Raw genomic sequence first — 20,008 nt, 5'->3', positions numbered from 1 at the left:
CGCATATCGCTGTGTTTAACCGCCCATGACAAAAGGTTTCGAATACAACTGCTTGTCTGCATCATCACAAAATGCAAAACGAGATAACTTTCCCCCTCAAAATACTAACTATGTAGGTATACTAACTATGTATACTTTGAAAGGTACCGCCCATTAAAAGTCGGAACACTACCTTACGTTCATGTACTCCTAGTGCTAGTGCGGGTTAAAATGATCGACCTTACTATTTTTTCCGCAAATCTATATATATCTGCGGATAAAATTGACTACATAATATTTTATTTTATTTCTATTTTTATTTAAAGGTTTACTGGCGATTTAACATAAACAACTATAATAAAATACATTGGTTTTTTCAACATGCTCAACTATGCTAAATCATTTAAAAGTAAACACTGCATGCAAATTCCGTACAAATACCAAGTTACAAAGAGGATATTAACTAATGCAAAAATACCATAAAACCTGTCTGTATATAATATATATGCTAAATATAGTAATTTATGGAATAATAATGCTAACTAATATTTAAGTAAAACCCTTTAGCACACTTTTTAAGATCTTCCTTTTCCAAATACGGCTAAAGCGGTCACCCATGTGCTAGGGAGATCGTCAAAACCTAAAAGGAAAAGTACTAGATTTACCTTTCGGGACTTACCCGTAAACTCGTCCTGTGTGAACTGCTTAATGATAAGATCCAGGGCGCGCCTAGTGACCTTTATCAGCACATCGATGACCTTCCGACTGTAGTAGCGTCGCATTTCGCTCACTGCATTCTTAACCATTTCCTGTTAGTAAACCATTGTTTGTAAAGTCTGTAACCACTAGGGTAGAAGGTTAAGTGGCTATATTATGGTACCTCACATTTACAATTAAAAAAAAAGTGTAAGTATTTTTATATATTTTGATAATGAAGTAACTATTACAACAATCTCATAATGGTCAAATGGTCATGGGCGGCGGTAACCACTTAACATTAGGTGACCCGCATGCTCGTTGGCTCGCTATTTTATTATTAAAAAAAACAATCAACTACTTTCTCATTTTTAGATGTTTACTATAGAACCAAATCTTATATTGTGATAAACGCTTCTGGTGCAGTACAGCTGTTGCAGCCTTCGGATTAGAACACCCTTGGGAACTACATTGTATTCGGAAATACAGGACGATGAAAAGCGGAACAAACCTGCATGCCCTTAGAAAGCCCCCCAGCTGGTACGGATAGCAACCGATGTGGGCTTTCGAAACATTCCCACACGGCGGACCAGTCTTGCTGGCCGCTGGTAGTCGACTCGTTCATAGTCGACACTGCAGCGCTGGTTATTTGAGCATCATCTATCATCATAAATAGAATAATATAAGAAAAAAATATGAGATGTTAACGTTAACTTATGTTTTTAAGTTTATAATATTTTAACCTATCATCCCGTCTTGTGGAGTCGACGGGTGACCGGAGGTCTGGCAGTTACCTTGGTCAGCATATTAGTCTGGCCATTCAACGAGGTAACGCAGCCAGCGTCCTGGGCATCCTGACCCTGCCTCGTTACAGTGACTTGGATGATATTTTTGTTTTGTGATTTTTATATTTAAATACATATTTATTGTATTTGTGAATATTGTGACCTTAATTAAAGTTTACCTCCTTTTTCATATTTTAACCTACATGCCTAAGAGTTCTCTGTAATGCTGTCAAAGGTGTGTGAATTTAGCTACGAACTAAGCTAAGGCTCATTGTGAGATGAGAACGAATCTCAGTAGTGTAACCGGCTATGGGTTGATCATGATGCACAGTCAATGCAAACTTGAAGAGCTACACTAGGCTAAGAAAGTATTCATAGTTTTAAAATTTAAACATACCATCTGCAATGAGAAACTCAAAGTCCGGATTGATCTCTATCGGTTGGGCTTGTTGGGCCGCCTTCTTTACGAGATCCAGCACTTCTTCTACTGCTTCTTCCACCATTAAACTTTTTCTATTAAGTTCTACGCACGCACTTCTGTGGGGAAAAACTAATGTTGTTGGATTTTGACAACACTACTTCCTTCCCTCAAATCTAAAATACTTATTAGGGGTCCTTTTTTGCGTTGCCAACGGGACGCTATTAATAAGCCTCCGCGGTCCATCCACCCGTCCGTCCGTCTGTCTGTCAGCGTGATTTACCTATCTTGTGAACCGTATTAGGTAAGGAGTTGAAATTTCACAGAATTTGTAATTCTATTACCGCTATAACTATACAACAAAATATATACATACTTAGTATAAATTCCAATAGCCACCAAGAAAATTAAAAAAAATTCATGTGTTATTTTTGTATGATGGTAAGGAACCCTTCGTGTGTGAGTCTGACTTGCGCTTGTCGTTTTTTAAGGTTCCGTACCCGAAGGGTGCCAACGGAACCCTATTAGTAAGACTCCGCTGTACGTCCATCCGTCAGTCCGTCCATCAGACCGTTATGCTCACCGTGCTGACCGTGTCAGCGAGCTGTATCTCGTGAACCATAATAGGTAGGAATTGAAATTTTCACAGAATGTGTACATCTATCAAAATTTAAAACTGAAAATTAAAAAAAAAAATTAAAAGTTGTTTGTTGTGCGATAGTACGGAACCATTCGTGTGCGAGTCCGACTCGCACTTGGCTGGTTTTTATTTTATACTTACCGGCAACCACTTTCTACATGTTCTATAAACTCATCCACAGACCAGGGGGTTTCCTCTGAAATGTAATCAAATATATTATCCATACTTTACTTAATATTATAAATGCAAAATGTGTCTGGCTGTCTGTTAAATTTTCACGACCCATCTGATTAACCGATTTTGTCGAAAGGTACAAAGTTAGTTTACGTTACGTTATACGCATCAAGGTGGCACCTTTGGGGGAAATGGAGGGCTCGAAAAAACCCATTGTGACAAGATGAAATGCCATCTTTAGATATCTACCTGGTAGAGAAAGTAAAGTGACTTCTTGCATCCCCGACAGCATATAAATGATCCTATTGGTGTAGATGTCGTGTACTCTAGTCACTAGCACATCGAAGCTCTTTATAGCAGAGTTAGCACGGTCAATGAACTCCTTCCAATCCTCGCTCGTCCAGAACACCGTGCGGAGGCCGGGAAGTAATAGGGAAGAAAGCCGTACCACTTGAGGCAAAAGAAGCGGCCGCACTTCGAGTTTTACTTGCCGGACTGTACGTAGATAATCTTCTAATAGAAACTGTAAATAAATATGTTATTTAAAATAATTCCAAATGGTTTTAGTTCGTGTAGTATAATGTTTTCTTTTGTTAAAAATAGGCGTAATAACAAAAGTCGATTTGAATTTTCCCTTCGCCGTTTTTTCAATACTTATTACTTATAAATTGTAGATTTGCTACCAATTCTTGAAAGACAAAAAATTGTCTTCCAATACTGACCTGTAAGGAGTCGTTCACAAGTGTGAAGTAATTGTTCTTTGCATACAGTGAGTGACAAACGATGGGCAATTCCAGGCCCATTTTCACAAGGCAGTCCGACTCCCTAATCAGTAATTTGATCGTATGATCCAAGTTGACAATAATCCGACCGGAGTCATCTATTTTCAGTAGAGAATTGTTTAGACTGTCATCTACATCCCATAGCTGAAATAAAAATAAATGATAACTTTTTCCAAAATAATAAAGCACTTTTTCTGAGATAGCTCCTGAGACCAGCAGATGATTGAACCTACTTCTTGACCGCATTGAAATTCCAAATAGATATATAAAGATGCAATAGGCATAAAGCAATGATCGCCCCCAAATGAATATGAGAAAGAAGCGGGGACCGCGTGGGTATATGCTCTGCTTCTGCTCTTGTGTTTAATAAGTATAGGTACTTAACAGGGCTCTCTCCGTCACTCGTTTCCACTCGTTTCATACAATCGTAGTTCCAATTTCATTTGAATATTAAGCAACCAAAGTCCATGAAATTTTGCAGACATATTCTAGAAACTAATATCTGTGTCTGTGGTGTTTTAGATTTTTCTAAAAATATGTAGTTTTAAAATTACAGGGGCTCAAAAATTTGTATGTAAATTTTAAAGACCGCGTAACTTTGAAACCGAATATTTTAACAGAAATCTGGAAAACCACAGACATAGATATTAGTTTCTAGAATATGTCTGCAAAATTTCATGGACTTTGGTTGCTTAATATTCAAATGAAATTGGAACTACGATTGTATGAAACGAGTGACGGAGAGAGCCCTCTTAATGCTAAATTCAAATGGTATATATGTATGACGCTATTCATCACGTTATCATCCTATTCATAGAAAAGAAAAATGACTTGATGATTACGTTTTGGTTCATCCACACTGCGCGCATGGTCTGTTCGTAGTTACGGATGAGCGTGCGCGTGGCGCAGTACTTGCGCATCATGTCACCAGCGGTGGGCAGCGCGCGCAGCACGGGGTGCGCGCTCACGCTCTCCACGGTCTCCGTCATGTTGTACATCAGGCACCTCGCCCATTTTATGCGACCTACCAAAAAAAATCCTGGTATATGGCACTTTTCATAATTCCTTCTATTTCTTTCTTGTATTCTTCTACCATTCCCACTGGTACTGATACAGATCTCTTATTGAGATGAGTCCTTTCTCAGAATCAGCAGAATAAATAACAAGAATCCATTTTCTTCTTGGTACAAAAATAAATAAATAATAGGTAATATTTTGTTTGCCAATAAACTTGCAATAAAGACCTTTATCTAATGTCTAGTCAGTTTGATTTTTAATATTTATTACCTTCAAAAACATTTAAAACAAACATCAATATCATACCAGCAACAGGCGAATAGTTTCTAGGTAATGGAGGATCGTCTTTTTGCCTTTTGAACATCTTCATTATTTTGTCCACTTCCTTTTCACTGTACTTTAAAACTCTATCATATTTCTCGCATAGTTTTGTTATTTGTATTTTCTGGCTAACCTGTAAATTAAAAAAATATTAGGTACGATACACTAGATTTTCGTTATGTGACAACCAAGTATAGATAGTAAAAAATACCTAAGATTTTGCCATTAACTAACTCTACATGAATTAAAGGTGATGTGGCCTTTTTCCAAAAGCACATAGGTATCAATCGATTGTTCTGGTCAAGCAATATTGATACAAGTCTGAGTTTTAAGGAAGTCCAAATGAATGAGTGACCGACATTGGAAATGTGAATTCGTTCCCTTTGAGCCTCGTAGAATACCTTAAGCTATCGGTACTTTTTACTAAATTTAGATCAGATAGTAATAATTTAAATCTAGGGCTCGTCTTCTTAATAGAATTGCGGAAAATGTTAACTGTCCAAGGTTTTTGGTTTTATTTTGGCACTTTTATGGCGGCCTTTTACTCAATTTTAAAAACTTTTACTCTACACTTCAAGATACTGGTTGATTTATTATGTACTACCTTGTTTTTTAAACAATACAAAAAAATTACAAACTGACCTTTTCAAATCTAGTAAGAAACTTGATTCCCTGCGGCGTCTCCCACACGCTAGAAAAGTTTACTTCAATGGTATTCCCAATAGATTCCTTGAGATTATTCGTTTTCTCTTCGAAAGCTTGATAGTCTTTATCAAATTCACCGTTTCTATAGTCGAGATAATCATACTGACAGGATGTGACTGCTTTCTTTGCTTCGTTAAAAGAATGCATTGCATCTTCGAGATCTACAATTTAATTTATAATTATCTATAGTCTATACCTATATCACCATCATCACTCATTGCCAGCTCTACTAAAAAGCAGCTTTTGTAACGTGGCTCAGTGGTTTTTTACGGCTGTTTAAGAAAAAAGGCACCCAAAGGATCCCTAATTCGATATATTATGTATATCTATCTGTCGTATCTGTTAGTTCGGCAGAATCAAAACCTTTATAGTACTTCCCGCTAACGTATAATCATGAAAGGCAGATAAAAATGTCTTAAAGTGAAAAGAAAATTTAAAACCGTGAATTTGTGGTTAGGTACATCACAAAAAAAAATTGTGACCACAACCAAATAATTAGTTTACCAAAATGGTCCTATAGTAATTAAGTCGCAGTGTTGTACCCGCAGTTGAAGCGATAAATTTTTATAATACTGGTTTGAGATTTTTTATAGGATGGTACGGAATCCTTCGTGTACGAGTTCGACTGGTACTTTTTTTCCAAGGGAGTTTAAATATGTTCTAGAAGTTCAACTAGATAATTTTGATCCCTTACCTTCACCCAAAAGCAGTCCCTCCATTCGCTTCTCGAACAAATGATTGTAATCATCCATCAAGTCAAACATGGTTATTATTTTATTAAGCCTCTTGCAAAACGTATCGAATTTGCCGAACACGTAGTTCTCGGAAAAACTAAACTGTTCTGTATTAGGTAGAAAGGGTTGATTTTTCACAAAAGTGTATATGTCCCTGTAAGTTTTATTTAGGTTCGTGCAGTGTATCAACTTTTCTCTCACCAAGTCACGTTCTTGTGACCAAATGGTCTCTTTAAAACGACACGTTATATACTGTTTGCATGTTTCAATCATTTGATTAGTTATCTGAAAAAGGTAGAGAAGTAAATTATCCCTAATCAGCGGTAAATAGTTAAGTTTTAAAGGAAGATAGGGGATAAAGTTTGAGGGATAACACGGCTGCAGCCACCTGCAATCGATCGACGCATTTGGAGAGTTGAAAGTTTCTGAAATTCACTTGTTCTTTAAAAGGTGTGTGGGTACTTACTTTGACCATTAAAGACGATATTCTTTCAGATGTATTGTAAAACTGCGAGACGCTATGAATCAGTCTGACCGTTTGAAGCAAACTCAATATAGAATCTTTTATCTTAACAGGGTCGTCCAAATATAAAGAGTGACAGCATTTCTCCATGGCTTGAATGAATTTAGCGTTATCCTTCGCTTCATTGTAACAGAAAGTAATCTTATGGTCCGTATCCCGCCACACCTTTATTACTTTGGAGTTAGCAAGTTGTAAGCACGTTAGAGTCAGTTGAACCTCGTCGTTCTGTAAAGAAAAGTTAGCTATACTTACTTATATACATATATACAGCATGTCATATATTGGAACTATATCATAAAATCTCTTAACTATTATACAGAAACATTAAAGAGATATTTAGAGATACCTGTAGATATGAGACAAGTTGAGAAAACTGCGCTCCTCTCTTTTTCCAATACTCCAGTTCATCTTGTGGCCCACTGGAATCTACTTCTCTTCTCAGCTGTTCGCTTTCACTCAGTATCTAAAAAGTTAAAAATCTATGCTCATGCTCTATTTGGAAAGAAAATCCAAAAATGATTGTAACCGTATTAACTATATTTTATCGATGCCCACCTCCATTATCTTTTTAATCCATTCATTGACTCTTTCCTCCAGAGTGGTGATAGTGCTAGAGTTTTTGATCATTTCCTTCAATTCGGCTTGATCGTTTAGATTCGCCATGAGTGCTTGCCCATCATCAAATAAGTTGATTGTACTGCACACCTCTTCGCATACTGTCAACAATAATATGATAAACTTCCCGATTTCAAAAATGATGTCACTAGAGAAGGTAATGATTATAATCTGATTGGTCCCCTGAACACGTATCGTATGCCTCTGCTCTGCTTCAACAGGACCATTGTTACAAACCTTTTAAGGCACTGCAAAAGGACCTCAAGCCGGGTAGCAGTTGATTTTTGACGATAGGGAAACGTGTTTCATCTTCATCGCCGTCAGTGCTAGGGTGAGCCAGTGCACTCATGTAGACATGTTCCATGACTCGCTCGATAGCGGTCACCAGGCCCACTCGTTCTGCGTTTAGTATGCCGCAGAATCTACAAAATGACACTCTCACATCATTGTTAGTAAAAAGCTAGGCTAATCGCTCACCTGCCTGCGGAATAGCGTAGAGCTAAGGCGCAGCGTTTCATAGCAGGTGTACGGTACAAGGTCCAAAACGCTGCCGCTAAGCTAAAATAATATACAAAGCTCTTAGTTCGGCTGTTTTTAAAAAGCCGCTGCGTCCGTTAGCTCCGCTCCACTCTGCAGGTGTGCGTTGCGCCAAATCAACAGACCTATTTCGTATCTCATTATATTTAGTTGTACTGCACTATACTTGAAGTACGGTAGTTGACGATGTTTTAACAAATACGTGATTATTTTGAAACTAATAAATATTTTAACAAGCCAATTCACATTTCAAATAATTAGGTGCTAAGTATTGATAATTTTGTTGTTTTTACGAGGTTTTTATATATGAAGTTGCCTTAAAATTTGGTCCAAAATATAGAAATTTTAAGGGTCATAACTTTCCAAATAAATTTAGTTTTAATGTATATATTGCTGTCGGGCATAAATAATAAAGAAAATCTATAATTGGCTTCGTTTTAGATCTAGGATAACAAATAATAGAATAATTGGCATGATATATTTGTATGGAGAAGTATAACCTTAAAAAACTACCTCTAAGGCTCTAAATTAAAAAAAAGTGAGACGTACAAATCCTTATGAAATCCCTCTTCCGGCAACTGTTTGCTTACATTTATACGAAACATATAAATGCACACTCCCGTAAACTTTACGTCCCAACCGTCGGATAGAAAGAGTTTCCTCTTCACGGTTATGAGGGGAGGTGGTTGTTTTCCCTGGCCTTGCTGTCTCGATTTAGTCCCTTCTGGCTGAGGTCGTTGTTCCACCTCTTGAACGTCTTGGTAGTACCAGAGCAATTTATTCCTCATATGCGGGAGGAACAATTGATTGATATCATCCAGCTACAAATCAAAATCATAGTATATTTTACAGCAAGTGGGCCGTCTACTTGGAATGTACCTACTTATGAATAGGTAGTCAAATTTATTTGTAGTGGCTGTAAGTACGATCGGTTCGAAGACAAATTCTGCCAAGAGCAGGCAAAATACTCGTCTGATTCAATTGCATGCAACCCGAAACCTTCTCATATCTATTTATGATTTGGTTGGCAGAAAACAGCTTTATCCAGATTTAGCTTGGCTAAGCCGGAATACATGAGTAAAATAAACAGTAAAGACTATCTAACTGCTTCGTTGGTCTAATGGTTAGCATGTTTGATTGCGGATGAAGAGACCTGGATTCGATTTCCAGAACGGGCTAAAAAATAGGTACTTATTGGATTTTTTTAAATTAGCGGTGTGTAACCACCATTCCTTGGGGTGCACATAAAACCGGTCCTGCGCCTGATCTCTCTCCTGTCGTGTTGAATTTCCATCCGGATGGGCTATGAGAATGAGGGAATAGAGAGTGTGTCTGTGTTTGCACACCAACTTGTGCACTATAATATCTCCAGCTGGTTAATCTGCCGTGGCCGAAATCCAGTCTGGAGGACGTTATTATTATTAGAGGCTATCAGACTACCGTCCTCAATACAGTTTTTATAATCTGTAACATAATGAACTCTGAAATCGTACCATATTCCCTTCGAATACATGGTCCATGATCGCATGTCGGGGGAGGCCGGTACCGTCGATCAGGAGTTGGAAGGTGAACTCCAGCCGGGGGTCCATCTCCCCTCGCCTTGCTTTTCGCTCGCATTCTTCTCGTCTTTTCTATAAACAAAGAAGTATAATTATAACACACAATGCTTGTACACTTATACGTATACAACTCCGACGCCACGGACCATTACAAATAATTATGTTGTAATGTGTAATGTTGTTTGTGGATTGGTAGAGACTATATATCTTCAAAACTAAATTCACCTTTGTAGAATTTAGACTAAAATCCAAGGTGGCAATTTAAAATAAAAAAAATACTCTGATACATATCTCATATCTGTACAGCTCAAGAGTCGTATAACCAAATTTTATTCTTTTTTTTATTGCGGGCATACCTACTATTGGCGTCACTCAGAAAAGCAGGTATTATTTAAATATTTTTATCGAATTATTGGAATGTCCTCTCCAAAACCAACACAAAAAAAAACACAAGTTTAATGTGCAAGGTTATCCGAGAGTTTTAATCTAAACAAACTAATGCCAAAATAAATAATTTAATTAGAGCGTGATTGCTATCACAACATCTAATTATTCAGTTCACAATCCAAATACCGAAAATATGCGATATCGCTCCGAATCTCGGAAGGAGACTGAACTAAAACCTTCAAAACACCCGTATTTATGCAAGTTCAATCTTGTTGGCCTCCTAGCAACAGATTGTATGACATCGAATGAGCCAAATATCGATTTTACCAAACTACCTGCATTAGATAAATTAATAATTTTATATTATTTTTGACAACTCAAATCAATTTTTAAAAATAACCTTACAGTTCGGCCGTCCTGAATTTAACACGCCCTCGTGTTTCTAAATAATCTTGTCATGTCAGTCGCGGGCTTCCTTGCCCTAAGTCAAATCCAAATCATGGGCTATCCTGCCCTCCGTCAAATCATTAAAACCTACCCCTGAACTGCCGAACTCTCAGTTTTAATATCAAGTCAACAATAAATCCAAACGACTAACTTCTCATTCGATGTATACAAAATCTGAACCACTCATTGCAAATTACTTTCCAATTCACAAAAGATTAAATTATTAAAAAAAAACTAAAAATTTTAATCACCAAATCAAACTCAATAAAAATTTTAATCAAATGTGGGTTGTTTACAAAAAGATACCAAAGCGAAATTAAGACAACGTGAGACACATCCCGCTTCTGAATTATTGGCGTCACTCAGAAAAGCAGGTATTATTTAAATATTTTTATCGAATTATTGGAATGTCCTCTCCAAAACCAACACAAAAAAAAACACAAGTTTAATGTGCAAGGTTATCCGAGAGTTTTAATCTAAACAAACTAATGCCAAAATAAATAATTTAATTAGAGCGTGATTGCTATCACAACATCTAATTATTCAGTTCACAATCCAAATACCGAAAATATGCGATATCGCTCCGAATCTCGGAAGGAGACTGAACTAAAACCTTCAAAACACCCGTATTTATGCAAGTTCAATCTTGTTGGCCTCCTAGCAACAGATTGTATGACATCGAATGAGCCAAATATCGATTTTACCAAACTACCTGCATTAGATAAATTAATAATTTTATATTATTTTTGACAACTCAAATCAATTTTTAAAAATAACCTTACACTACCTATAATAATCCATATCTATACTAATATCACTAATGCGAAAGTGTGTCTGTTAGTCTGTCTATAAGTCTTTCTGCTAGCTTTTCACGGCCCATCCGTTGAACCGATATTGACGAAATCTAGTGCAGTGGCTAATGGCTTGCTATGCATCCTAAAACGACATCCTGTTAACTTTATTTATATTATATTAACTGCCCGATATTATTTAATAACAACTTTTAAAAAGTTCATTAATCAGCATATCTGAAAACATTAAATAAGAGCCTAATTTGAAAATGGGTAGGTACGTCTGATTTTGCATTTTATTACCAACCTAGTTTACTACCAAAAAATTATTTACACTCTTATGTACATTTTAGTTAATTTATACATCATTTCTAGCAGACCTGAAGTACATCCTTCGCATCTTCCTCTTCCTCTTCCTCACTAGAACCCGGTTTAATGCCGCACACAAACATCGTCCTACTTTGTTTTTTAAACAACAATTATAACTCTCTATAGGTTTACTTTGTAAAGTTACATTATCTTTCTTTTTATAACAGATAAATAAACGTGTTCCATTGTCTATTGACTATGGAAGAAAGGTATCGAAGCCATCTAGAGGGGTGTCATATTTAGGTGTTCGCGTGCAAATATTTCACACCAGTTCCTCACGACGACAAATAAACTATCAAAGTATTTTGCAATCATTTGTTATGAAATGACAATCCTTGCGAGCGATCTCCAGCTAACTGTCGGCGACAAAGACTGTTTTAGACAATAGTTATAATATGCAAATTAAAGGGACAAATAGAGGTGTTATTTTAAAGGGGAGGGGGGTGGTACGGCGTATCACTTGCTTTACACAAATGTTGGCATTGGCACGCAACACCAAATCTGCTATAATTTGTACCTACGCGTCTAGAAAACGTGTCAATTAGCGCGTAAAAAATCAAATTACGGTCGGATAAAAATGTGACTTGCTAATTTCGTGAACATTACCGGTGGGGCTAGAATAAGCTAAGCTGATTAGTTATATGGCTATAGATATAGTTCCATGGCGCTAAATACGAGCTAGTTGGTGTGGAATTTTTATGATTTTAATTCTAACAACTTTAGGAGAAGTGCCTAGTAGTTAAGACGCGTGCCTCCGATATAGCAGGTCAGAAGTTCCTCTAACTATTCGGAGTTGTGTGTGTTTTAAGCAACTAAATATCACTTCCTTTAACAATGAAGGAAAACATCGTGAGCAAAACCAACATGCCAGAGAATTCTCAAAGGTGTGTGAAGTACTGGCTCAGCGTGGTCAGTCTATAGCCTTTTAACCCTTCTCATTCTGAGGAGAGACCCGTGCTCAGTAGTGGACAGCAATGGGTTGGGTGGGTTAGATGTCTGTATCGGCCTACGTTATGCAGTATTAGTAGGTATATTGAAATAAAAATAGTTTTAATAAAATTAGTCTCTTCTCAGACTGAGAACGGGCAATAAAATGCTTATATCCATTATCTGCTATTCCATATCATCATCATCAACCGATAAACATCCATTGCTAGACATAGGTTTCTTGTAGAAACTGCCACATGCCACGGTTGGGAGCCGCTGGATTCAGGCGGCGCAATCGCCTGAATCCAGCGGCTCCCTGCGGCCCGCCTGATGTTATCCGCTATTTATCCCACTTATTAATACCACCGATGATCCTCAGGATACACAGGTGGGTTGTATGGTGGCTATAACCCCGAATAGCCAACCTTCTCTCATCTGATGAAAAGAATTTTAATAATCTTTAATGGCATGATATTTAAATGAACATACCACAAATGAGTTTCCATTTCAAATCACAAGGTTACCAATAATAAAAGTTAGTGGAAGGGTTTTTCAAATATATGTATCTTATATCTAGACGAATTCATACAAATCTAGATAAGAAAGCATGAGGAACAAGAATGTTATACCTGTTTATAAATATAAATTAAATAAAATGACTTGGTTCGTCTTTTTTAAATGTACTATTAATATTTTAAAATTGTGTGTTGTGAGAATTTTTATTTAGCATAGTATTCATATTTTAATTTGTACTTTTTAACCCCCGACCCAAAAAGAGGGGTGTTATAAGTTTGACGTGTGTATCTGGGTATCTTTGTATCTGTGTATCTGTGTAGCTGTGTATCTGTCTGTGGCATCGTAGCGCCTAAACGAATGAACCGATTTTAATTTAGTTTTTTTGTTTGAAAGGTGGTTTGATCGAGAGTGTTCTTAGCTATCATCCAAGAAAATCGGTTCAGCCGTTAGAAAGTTATCAGCTTTTTTCTAGTTACTGTAACCTTCACTTGTCGGGGGTGTTATAAATTTTTAATTTACACTTGTTGTATTTTATATTAATGTATTAAGTATTATAAGATTATGTATTTGTAATTTACATGACTGGAATTGGAAGAACTGAGCGTTATTTAAAAGATCACCTACAAGTGGTTAGATACTGAGTATCCATATGAAATAATGCATAAACAACAAGGGAACGCTTATGGATTCTATAAAATGTTGATTCGGGGGGATTTCACAATGTTCCGGTTTTTCCCACTAGGAGCAGAAAATTAAGCTTGCTTTTAATTGTCATATAAGAAAACAGTAAATCACAGCAGTCCGTACCTAAAGACCTTTTAACCATTATTTGATAATTTAACTTCATGTACCTACTTACGAAGTAAATAGTTCAATACAATACTCACAAAATTACTGATCACCCTTCCAACTAATGATATATCCATCTTCAACCAATCAGGTGAAAAAGCTCAGTGTTGAACAAAATAATCTCTATGAAATAAATATATTTCACTTTTACTCATGAGTTCTCACTAAAAGAGCTGGTGTCTATTTGACGGCTTTCTGAACAATAAAAGCATAAAAAAGGCACCTTCATGCTTAAAATAAAAAAGTAGATATACCTACGTGGAAAAGAATTCGGCAAACTAACCACAAACAAACGCTACTTTGCACGCAAAGTAGACAACCCATTTTTATGCTCACATGTTGAAAGATAAGATCTACCTACCGTGTCTCCGTAGTGGAGTTTATCACGAATGTCGTAAAAACTTTCATGAAAACTACAGCTAGTAGTACAAAGCTAGCTATGATCAGCGCCAGCCCGAGCAATCTAGGCGCCCTAGGCAAATGACTTGCCTCGCGCCCCTTGATATAAAAATTTCGCTACAAAATAAAACACAAATGACCATCCCAATAATTCACTTAAGACGAGGAATAAGTAGATTCGTTTATAAGCGACGTTACACTTTCTACTGTCCAGGCTAGAAGGGCGGTACGTTTGGGTCTATTTCAATAGCATTCATGTGATTTCGAAGCAAGCGTGAAATATTTCTTGAATTTTACAGAAACACCGCTTACTCATAATAATGAAAGCAAAAACGAAATCAGACCCAGACATTAAAATAGGGCATGCCCGACGCTTGATTTCTTATAAGTTTTACAAAACTAATTGCCAGGAACACTAAACAAAATACGCGAAAATAAAACAGATACGCGAACACGCGAACGAAAATAAAACAGATACAATGAATGCGAATCTGTTTTTCTTTTTAATTTGATCGAAATAATCCTTAGGTATTTGTAACACATTTTTTAACTAGATCAATTGGCAATGACAAATGTTTTATGGAGAAAAAATATTATACTTACATTGATATCATTAGGTACAAGCTTTTATACCATTTTTTAATATCCTTCAATAGTTAATTATTCGTCTTATTTTGTTTAATGGCTTTTTAGTGGTGCCAGTGAAAAGTTTTCGTTTTCAATTAAAAAATCTTACGATCTTTCAAATCCATGTATAAATTGCTCCTCGCCCAGTAAAAAATTTAGGGCACTCGCGACGACTTTTTTGAAAATGACTTTATATTTGAATGGTATTTTGTTTTGGTTAATTGGTGTTTTAAGTGTAGTTGAAGTGGAGTGTTGAGGAGGTGTACACAAAATTTCGAGTTTATTTACGGGTTTCTCATTTTGTAACCAAAGTAAAAACTCCAAAAACGTACCTACTAAGTACCTACTACCAGGCAAATAAGATGTAGGTACTTAGTTAGATTTACCTTATATATTTACCTTTTATATTCGTTTAATTCGCTTGCGACTTATTTTATTAAACCAATCTCTATCTAAACATGATCCATTACTTTTAAACTTATATTATAAATAAATACAAAAGTATGTCTGCCCTTGTTCTTGTGTGTCTCTACCTTTTCGTGACCCATCTGTTAAACAGATTTGGACGAAATAGTACAAAGATAGCATAATCCTGGGAACGGGTATAGGCTTCTTTGTATCCCGGAAAATCAAAGAGTTCCTGCGGGATTTTTAAAACCCAAAATGCACGTGGTTGAATTCGCTGTTATCATCTAGTTTCTAATAAAATAATGAAGAATACCTGAACAACTTCTAAATCAGCCATTTTACAATTTCATTTGAATTAGGGTGTCACAGGAGAACCATAAAAACCGTCACTTTCAAGATGATCAAATATTAATCCTATCTTAGCAAAACGCACATGTCGAGTAGCTTGCAATAATATTTTTTGACTGACTAGGTAGTAAGTTGATTCGTGTCATTTCAATAGCAGAGTATGTTCGATTGTTCGCTATCGAGTCCATAAAAATAAAGGTATTTTACATATTCGCTCAGCGCAGGGGTTGCGTGGAAAACAATGGGACAATTTTTGTTCCAATAGAGAAGTAGATTGACCGACCTACATTACATTTAGGTCCCTAACATTTAAAATTATTCTTTAATAGTTGATAGTGAAATATGTGGGTTCTAATGTATGTATCTATTTGGTATTTTCAATCTTTTTTGATTTAAAATGGTGAGTTGAAAAGTTACTATTACTTATTCATATATATAACTTTCCCAGTACCTAATAAAGGATAATCCTAACTGAGAATCGGCCAACTACGCAGGAGATATCATAGATATACACACTCTCTCTATTCCCTTACTCTCATAGTCAGATGGATCACCAATCCGAAACGACCAGATAGAGACATACTTGTAGGTGCAGTATCAACAGTTTACATGCTTTCCTCATAGCACGGAAGTGTAACACATTAATTTGCCAACACCGTAACTTTTTGCGTTTTGCGAATTGAGCCCTAGATTCTCTGATCCAAAGCCAAATAATCTAGCCAATAGATCAACAAAATAAGGTAGATCTTTGACCGTGCGGCGTCTATTAAGTAAAACGTCATCATTGTTTTATTTTTATTAAAACGTAAAAGATAGGTAGGTACATGATCGTTTACATTATAGAAAAACCATTTCATGTTTAACGATCTACATCACCAAATACAATGTCTATTGTAGCAATCAGTATAGCTATATCGGCTAACATACATTTTCTTGCCAAGAAGCTCAGACCTGCCAAGTGGTTGTATGAGCATGATCTTACACCAACGCGGTAAGGCTTCGAAGTGCCATCAGCTACCATATAAAAGCCTAATTCGCCCTTAGGACACTCGGCAGCAGTGTACGTTATGCCTGGGGGAACTACGTATCCCTCGGTACATAACTTGAAATGATGTATTAAAGCTTCCATAGACATTTTCATTTCTGCCCTTAAAGGAAACGCAACCTTAGAGTCATCGGTCCTGATTGCGCCTTCTGGCATTGTATCGATGACTTGATTTATAATTCTTATAGATTGGCGCATTTCTGCTAAGCGAAGTAAATGACGGTCATAAGAGTCGCCAAAGGAACCAACTGGCACATCGAAGTCGTACGTGTCGTAATTGTCGTACGGAAAAGCAATTCTTAAATCCCATTTTACTCCTGAACATCTAAGCATCGGTCCGCTAAAGCCGTGATAGAGAGCCTTGTGTGCTTCTACAACTCCTATACCTGCAGTGCGGGCGTAGTACATTCTCCCTCCGGTAGTAATATCTTCAGTTTCATCAAAGCGTTCACCCAGCTTTGCGCAAAACTCGTGAACATCATCGAGATACCCTATAGGAATATCTTGAGATACTCCTCCGGGTCTGACGTACGCGCAGTGTATACGAGCTCCACAGAGTCTTTCGGATAATTCATAAATTTTTTCACGTTCTTCACACATCCAAAAGAAGGGAGTTATCCCGCCTGCGTCAAGAATGGTGCCCGAAACATTTAAAAGATGGTTGCCGATACGCACTAGTTCACTACAAAGGACTCTAATAGCCTTGGCTCTCGGAGGCACTTCAATGTTAAGAAGATTTTCAACAGCCATTGCGAATGCTTGTTCATTGGCTAGTGTCGATACATAGTCAAATCGATCAACATATGGTAGACTTTGGGTATAATGTTTGTGTTCCATTAGTTTTTCTGTCGCTCTATGTAAAAATCCTATATGAGGATCAGCTCTTACAACTGTTTCTCCATCTAACTCTAGAATTAATCTAAGGACGCCGTGAGCAGCTGGATGCTGCGGTCCAAAGTTTAGCCACATGTTTTTTAATTTTCTTTCAATAGGCCTTACCCGCGAATCCCATATCACTTTGTAATACTTATCTATGGCTTCGTTGGTATAGACTGCTACTCCACTGAATTGCTCAATAAAACGAGGATCTGGACTCCACCTTGCTCCTTTCAACGGAGAGCAAGTTCGGATAAACCGAACGTGTTTAAAGCAATCAAATATTGATAAGGATTTTTGGGTCCACATTGCGATGAGTAAGACTGTATATCGCTTTGATGAAGTTATATCTACCCTTCAAATTAAAATTATATCAAATAAATAATTATTATTTAATTTGACTTAATTACGTATATTTTTTAAGATTATTTTGTGACATTTTAATGTCAACCAAAAAGTTCATTGCAGGCATAGAGTAATTTAAAAGTTTTTAGTTTTTAGGTAGGTATGCAAAAAAAATTAGAGCCGCTGGATTCAGGCGGCGCAAGACTGTGGCGTGTGGAACTCTCTACAAGGGACCTATATCCAGCAGTGGACATCTGTCGTTTAATGATAATGATGATAATGCAAAACTTACAGAAGCTAACTTGCTGCAAGTGTTTACAGTGTAAGTAATGTGGAAGTAACTTGACAGAGCCAACTTCGGCAAGTTAGCTGTGCTATACATAATATGGTAACTTATCAAGGATAAAATACTTATCATATAAGAATTGTGTACATACGTATAATAAAGTGCACGCATTGTAGTTATTAATACTAGTATAAGTTTTATATGCAATAACGATGAAACGATAGGTTTTTAGAGAGACAAAAGTGGCTATTTACCTCTGTGGAATCTCCTTCCTCTTCCACGTAATCATATTTAACGAAAGCACAACGTAACTGATTTTCAAAATGTTCTCTTGCTTCCACTTTATCCGTAGTAGTTGATTCGTCCATTTTTGCAACGAAATCTAACAATAGTTTAAGTAACAAACAATGAAGTTTAAGAATAACTTTAATACATATTTAAATCATCAAGTATAACCATTATTGTACCTCATACTTGGTTAATATAGCACACTACATTTCATGGCTTAGAATAAAAATGATTTGCACACTGGTTTGCTCATTTTACACTCCCTTGTGTTGATGGAAAGTGTGAAACTATTGATAAAACAAGAAGGTGTTCGTAGAATGGAGAAACGCTATTGGCACGCTTTCATAGGAGGCAATTAAGCTTGAGGTGTGTATCTAATAATGTGTAGATCGATATATATATAGCTTCAAATACGTGTGGTTATTATTTCAAAGGTTTATTCTTTCCACTAAGTATGATATGGACATGCACAAATAATTTAAACCGAAATCTCGGTTAGATCTCGTAAAGTAAAATTTTATTGATACGCATTAAAATGTGTATTTTAAAAATACGATTAAACCAGATACAGTATTGAAACAACATGCACGTAAGAATATTGGGAATGTATTGTATGAAAGTTAAATCCGAATACACCTATGTTGTGCCTATGCCTAGATATGTGACCTAGTTCTAGATTAGGTACTTGTATGCTTATAATAACTATGTGCTCAATAAAATGGCAAGTTTAGATATCTTTCGACGAAACGAGTCACGGATTGGAGATATAGTTTTTAGGAACGAGCAGGTAGGAGCACATACAATAAACTATTAAATTAGCCCATATTATAGGTGCACCTATTTATTAATTAGTTTCATCAAAATAAGTAAGCTATAAAGAGGTAGGTAAGCTTATATCAAGTAAAGATAGAGATCGCTTTTTATTTTTACTAAATGGGTAGGTATCTGCTAGCAGTCCAGAGGTCCAGGTCTAGGTTCGATTCAAAAGCACTTGTAAAAGTTTAATTGAATAAAAAAAAATTGAATTTTGAATTTGAATTTCATTTTTTTTGAATTCTAGGCCAAATCTTGAGCAGTCCTTTTTAGGCTTTCAAACCATCAAGTCAATTTTTCAAATTATACAAACATAGGTATGACACATGCACATGAATTTGTCTTTGCGTCGCGTAATCGAGTAGGTACTGCCATCTTAGCATTTAAGAACAAAAAATACTTCGATAAGTTCCTATACTTATTTAAGTACTATGTGAATATAGTTATTCCAAAGACATCTACGCTACACATAGAGTAGATCACGTCACACTAATCACACTAATATTATAAAGGCGAAAGTTTGTATGTGTGTGTGTGTGTGTGTGTATGTTTGTTACTCCTTCACGCAAAAACTACTGGATGGATTGGGCTGAAATTTAGAATGGAGATAGATTATACCCTGGATTAGCACGCGACATCCACGCGAACAAAGTCGCGGGCATCAGCTAGTCTTGAAATAATTTCAGTGCTACGAATGTAGAGTTCCGAGTAGCTCTAGGCAGGTAACGCTATCCGTACCTACTTACTAAGACTAAGAAGAAACTATTATATTATTTTGACTGCCTACGTAGATATTCAAACA

At 36.4% G+C, this 20,008-nt stretch overlaps 2 protein-coding genes across 2 annotated transcripts in view; both read right to left on the bottom strand.

Moving 5' to 3' along the window:
- The window catches only part of LOC123880303 (dynein axonemal heavy chain 5), a 39,272-nt gene extending 23,653 nt beyond the window's left edge, over nucleotides 1-15,619 (bottom strand). Inside the window, exons 1-17 of the mRNA XM_045928343.1 lie at nucleotides 15,519-15,619; nucleotides 9,420-9,557; nucleotides 8,476-8,747; nucleotides 7,627-7,811; nucleotides 7,330-7,490; nucleotides 7,121-7,237; nucleotides 6,718-6,999; nucleotides 6,212-6,536; nucleotides 5,455-5,678; nucleotides 4,798-4,945; nucleotides 4,317-4,498; nucleotides 3,415-3,618; nucleotides 2,942-3,215; nucleotides 2,660-2,714; nucleotides 1,858-1,997; nucleotides 1,187-1,335; nucleotides 659-788 (exon numbers count right to left, since the gene is read on the bottom strand). Coding sequence (XP_045784299.1) covers nucleotides 659-788; nucleotides 1,187-1,335; nucleotides 1,858-1,997; nucleotides 2,660-2,714; nucleotides 2,942-3,215; nucleotides 3,415-3,618; nucleotides 4,317-4,498; nucleotides 4,798-4,945; nucleotides 5,455-5,678; nucleotides 6,212-6,536; nucleotides 6,718-6,999; nucleotides 7,121-7,237; nucleotides 7,330-7,490; nucleotides 7,627-7,811; nucleotides 8,476-8,747; nucleotides 9,420-9,557; nucleotides 15,519-15,542 — 3,010 coding nt within the window. The 5' untranslated portion in view covers nucleotides 15,543-15,619. The remainder of the gene's footprint in view (nucleotides 1-658; nucleotides 789-1,186; nucleotides 1,336-1,857; nucleotides 1,998-2,659; nucleotides 2,715-2,941; nucleotides 3,216-3,414; nucleotides 3,619-4,316; nucleotides 4,499-4,797; nucleotides 4,946-5,454; nucleotides 5,679-6,211; nucleotides 6,537-6,717; nucleotides 7,000-7,120; nucleotides 7,238-7,329; nucleotides 7,491-7,626; nucleotides 7,812-8,475; nucleotides 8,748-9,419; nucleotides 9,558-15,518) is intronic.
- A 715-nt stretch (nucleotides 15,620-16,334) lies between these two features.
- Nucleotides 16,335-17,882, bottom strand: LOC123880315 (NADH-ubiquinone oxidoreductase 49 kDa subunit-like). Its single transcript, XM_045928372.1, has one exon. The coding sequence runs from the start codon at nucleotides 17,781-17,783 to the stop codon at nucleotides 16,413-16,415; it is 1,371 nt and encodes a 456-aa protein (XP_045784328.1). The 5' UTR covers nucleotides 17,784-17,882; the 3' UTR covers nucleotides 16,335-16,412.
- Between the last annotated feature and the right edge of the window lie 2,126 nt (nucleotides 17,883-20,008).

The sequence above is a fragment of the Maniola jurtina genome, chromosome Z (genome assembly GCF_905333055.1).
Source record: "Maniola jurtina chromosome Z, ilManJurt1.1, whole genome shotgun sequence".
Taxonomy (NCBI): Eukaryota; Metazoa; Arthropoda; class Insecta; order Lepidoptera; family Nymphalidae; genus Maniola; species Maniola jurtina.
The sequence above is the reverse complement of the archived record's forward strand: the minus strand, read 5'-3'. Positions and strand labels throughout refer to the sequence as shown.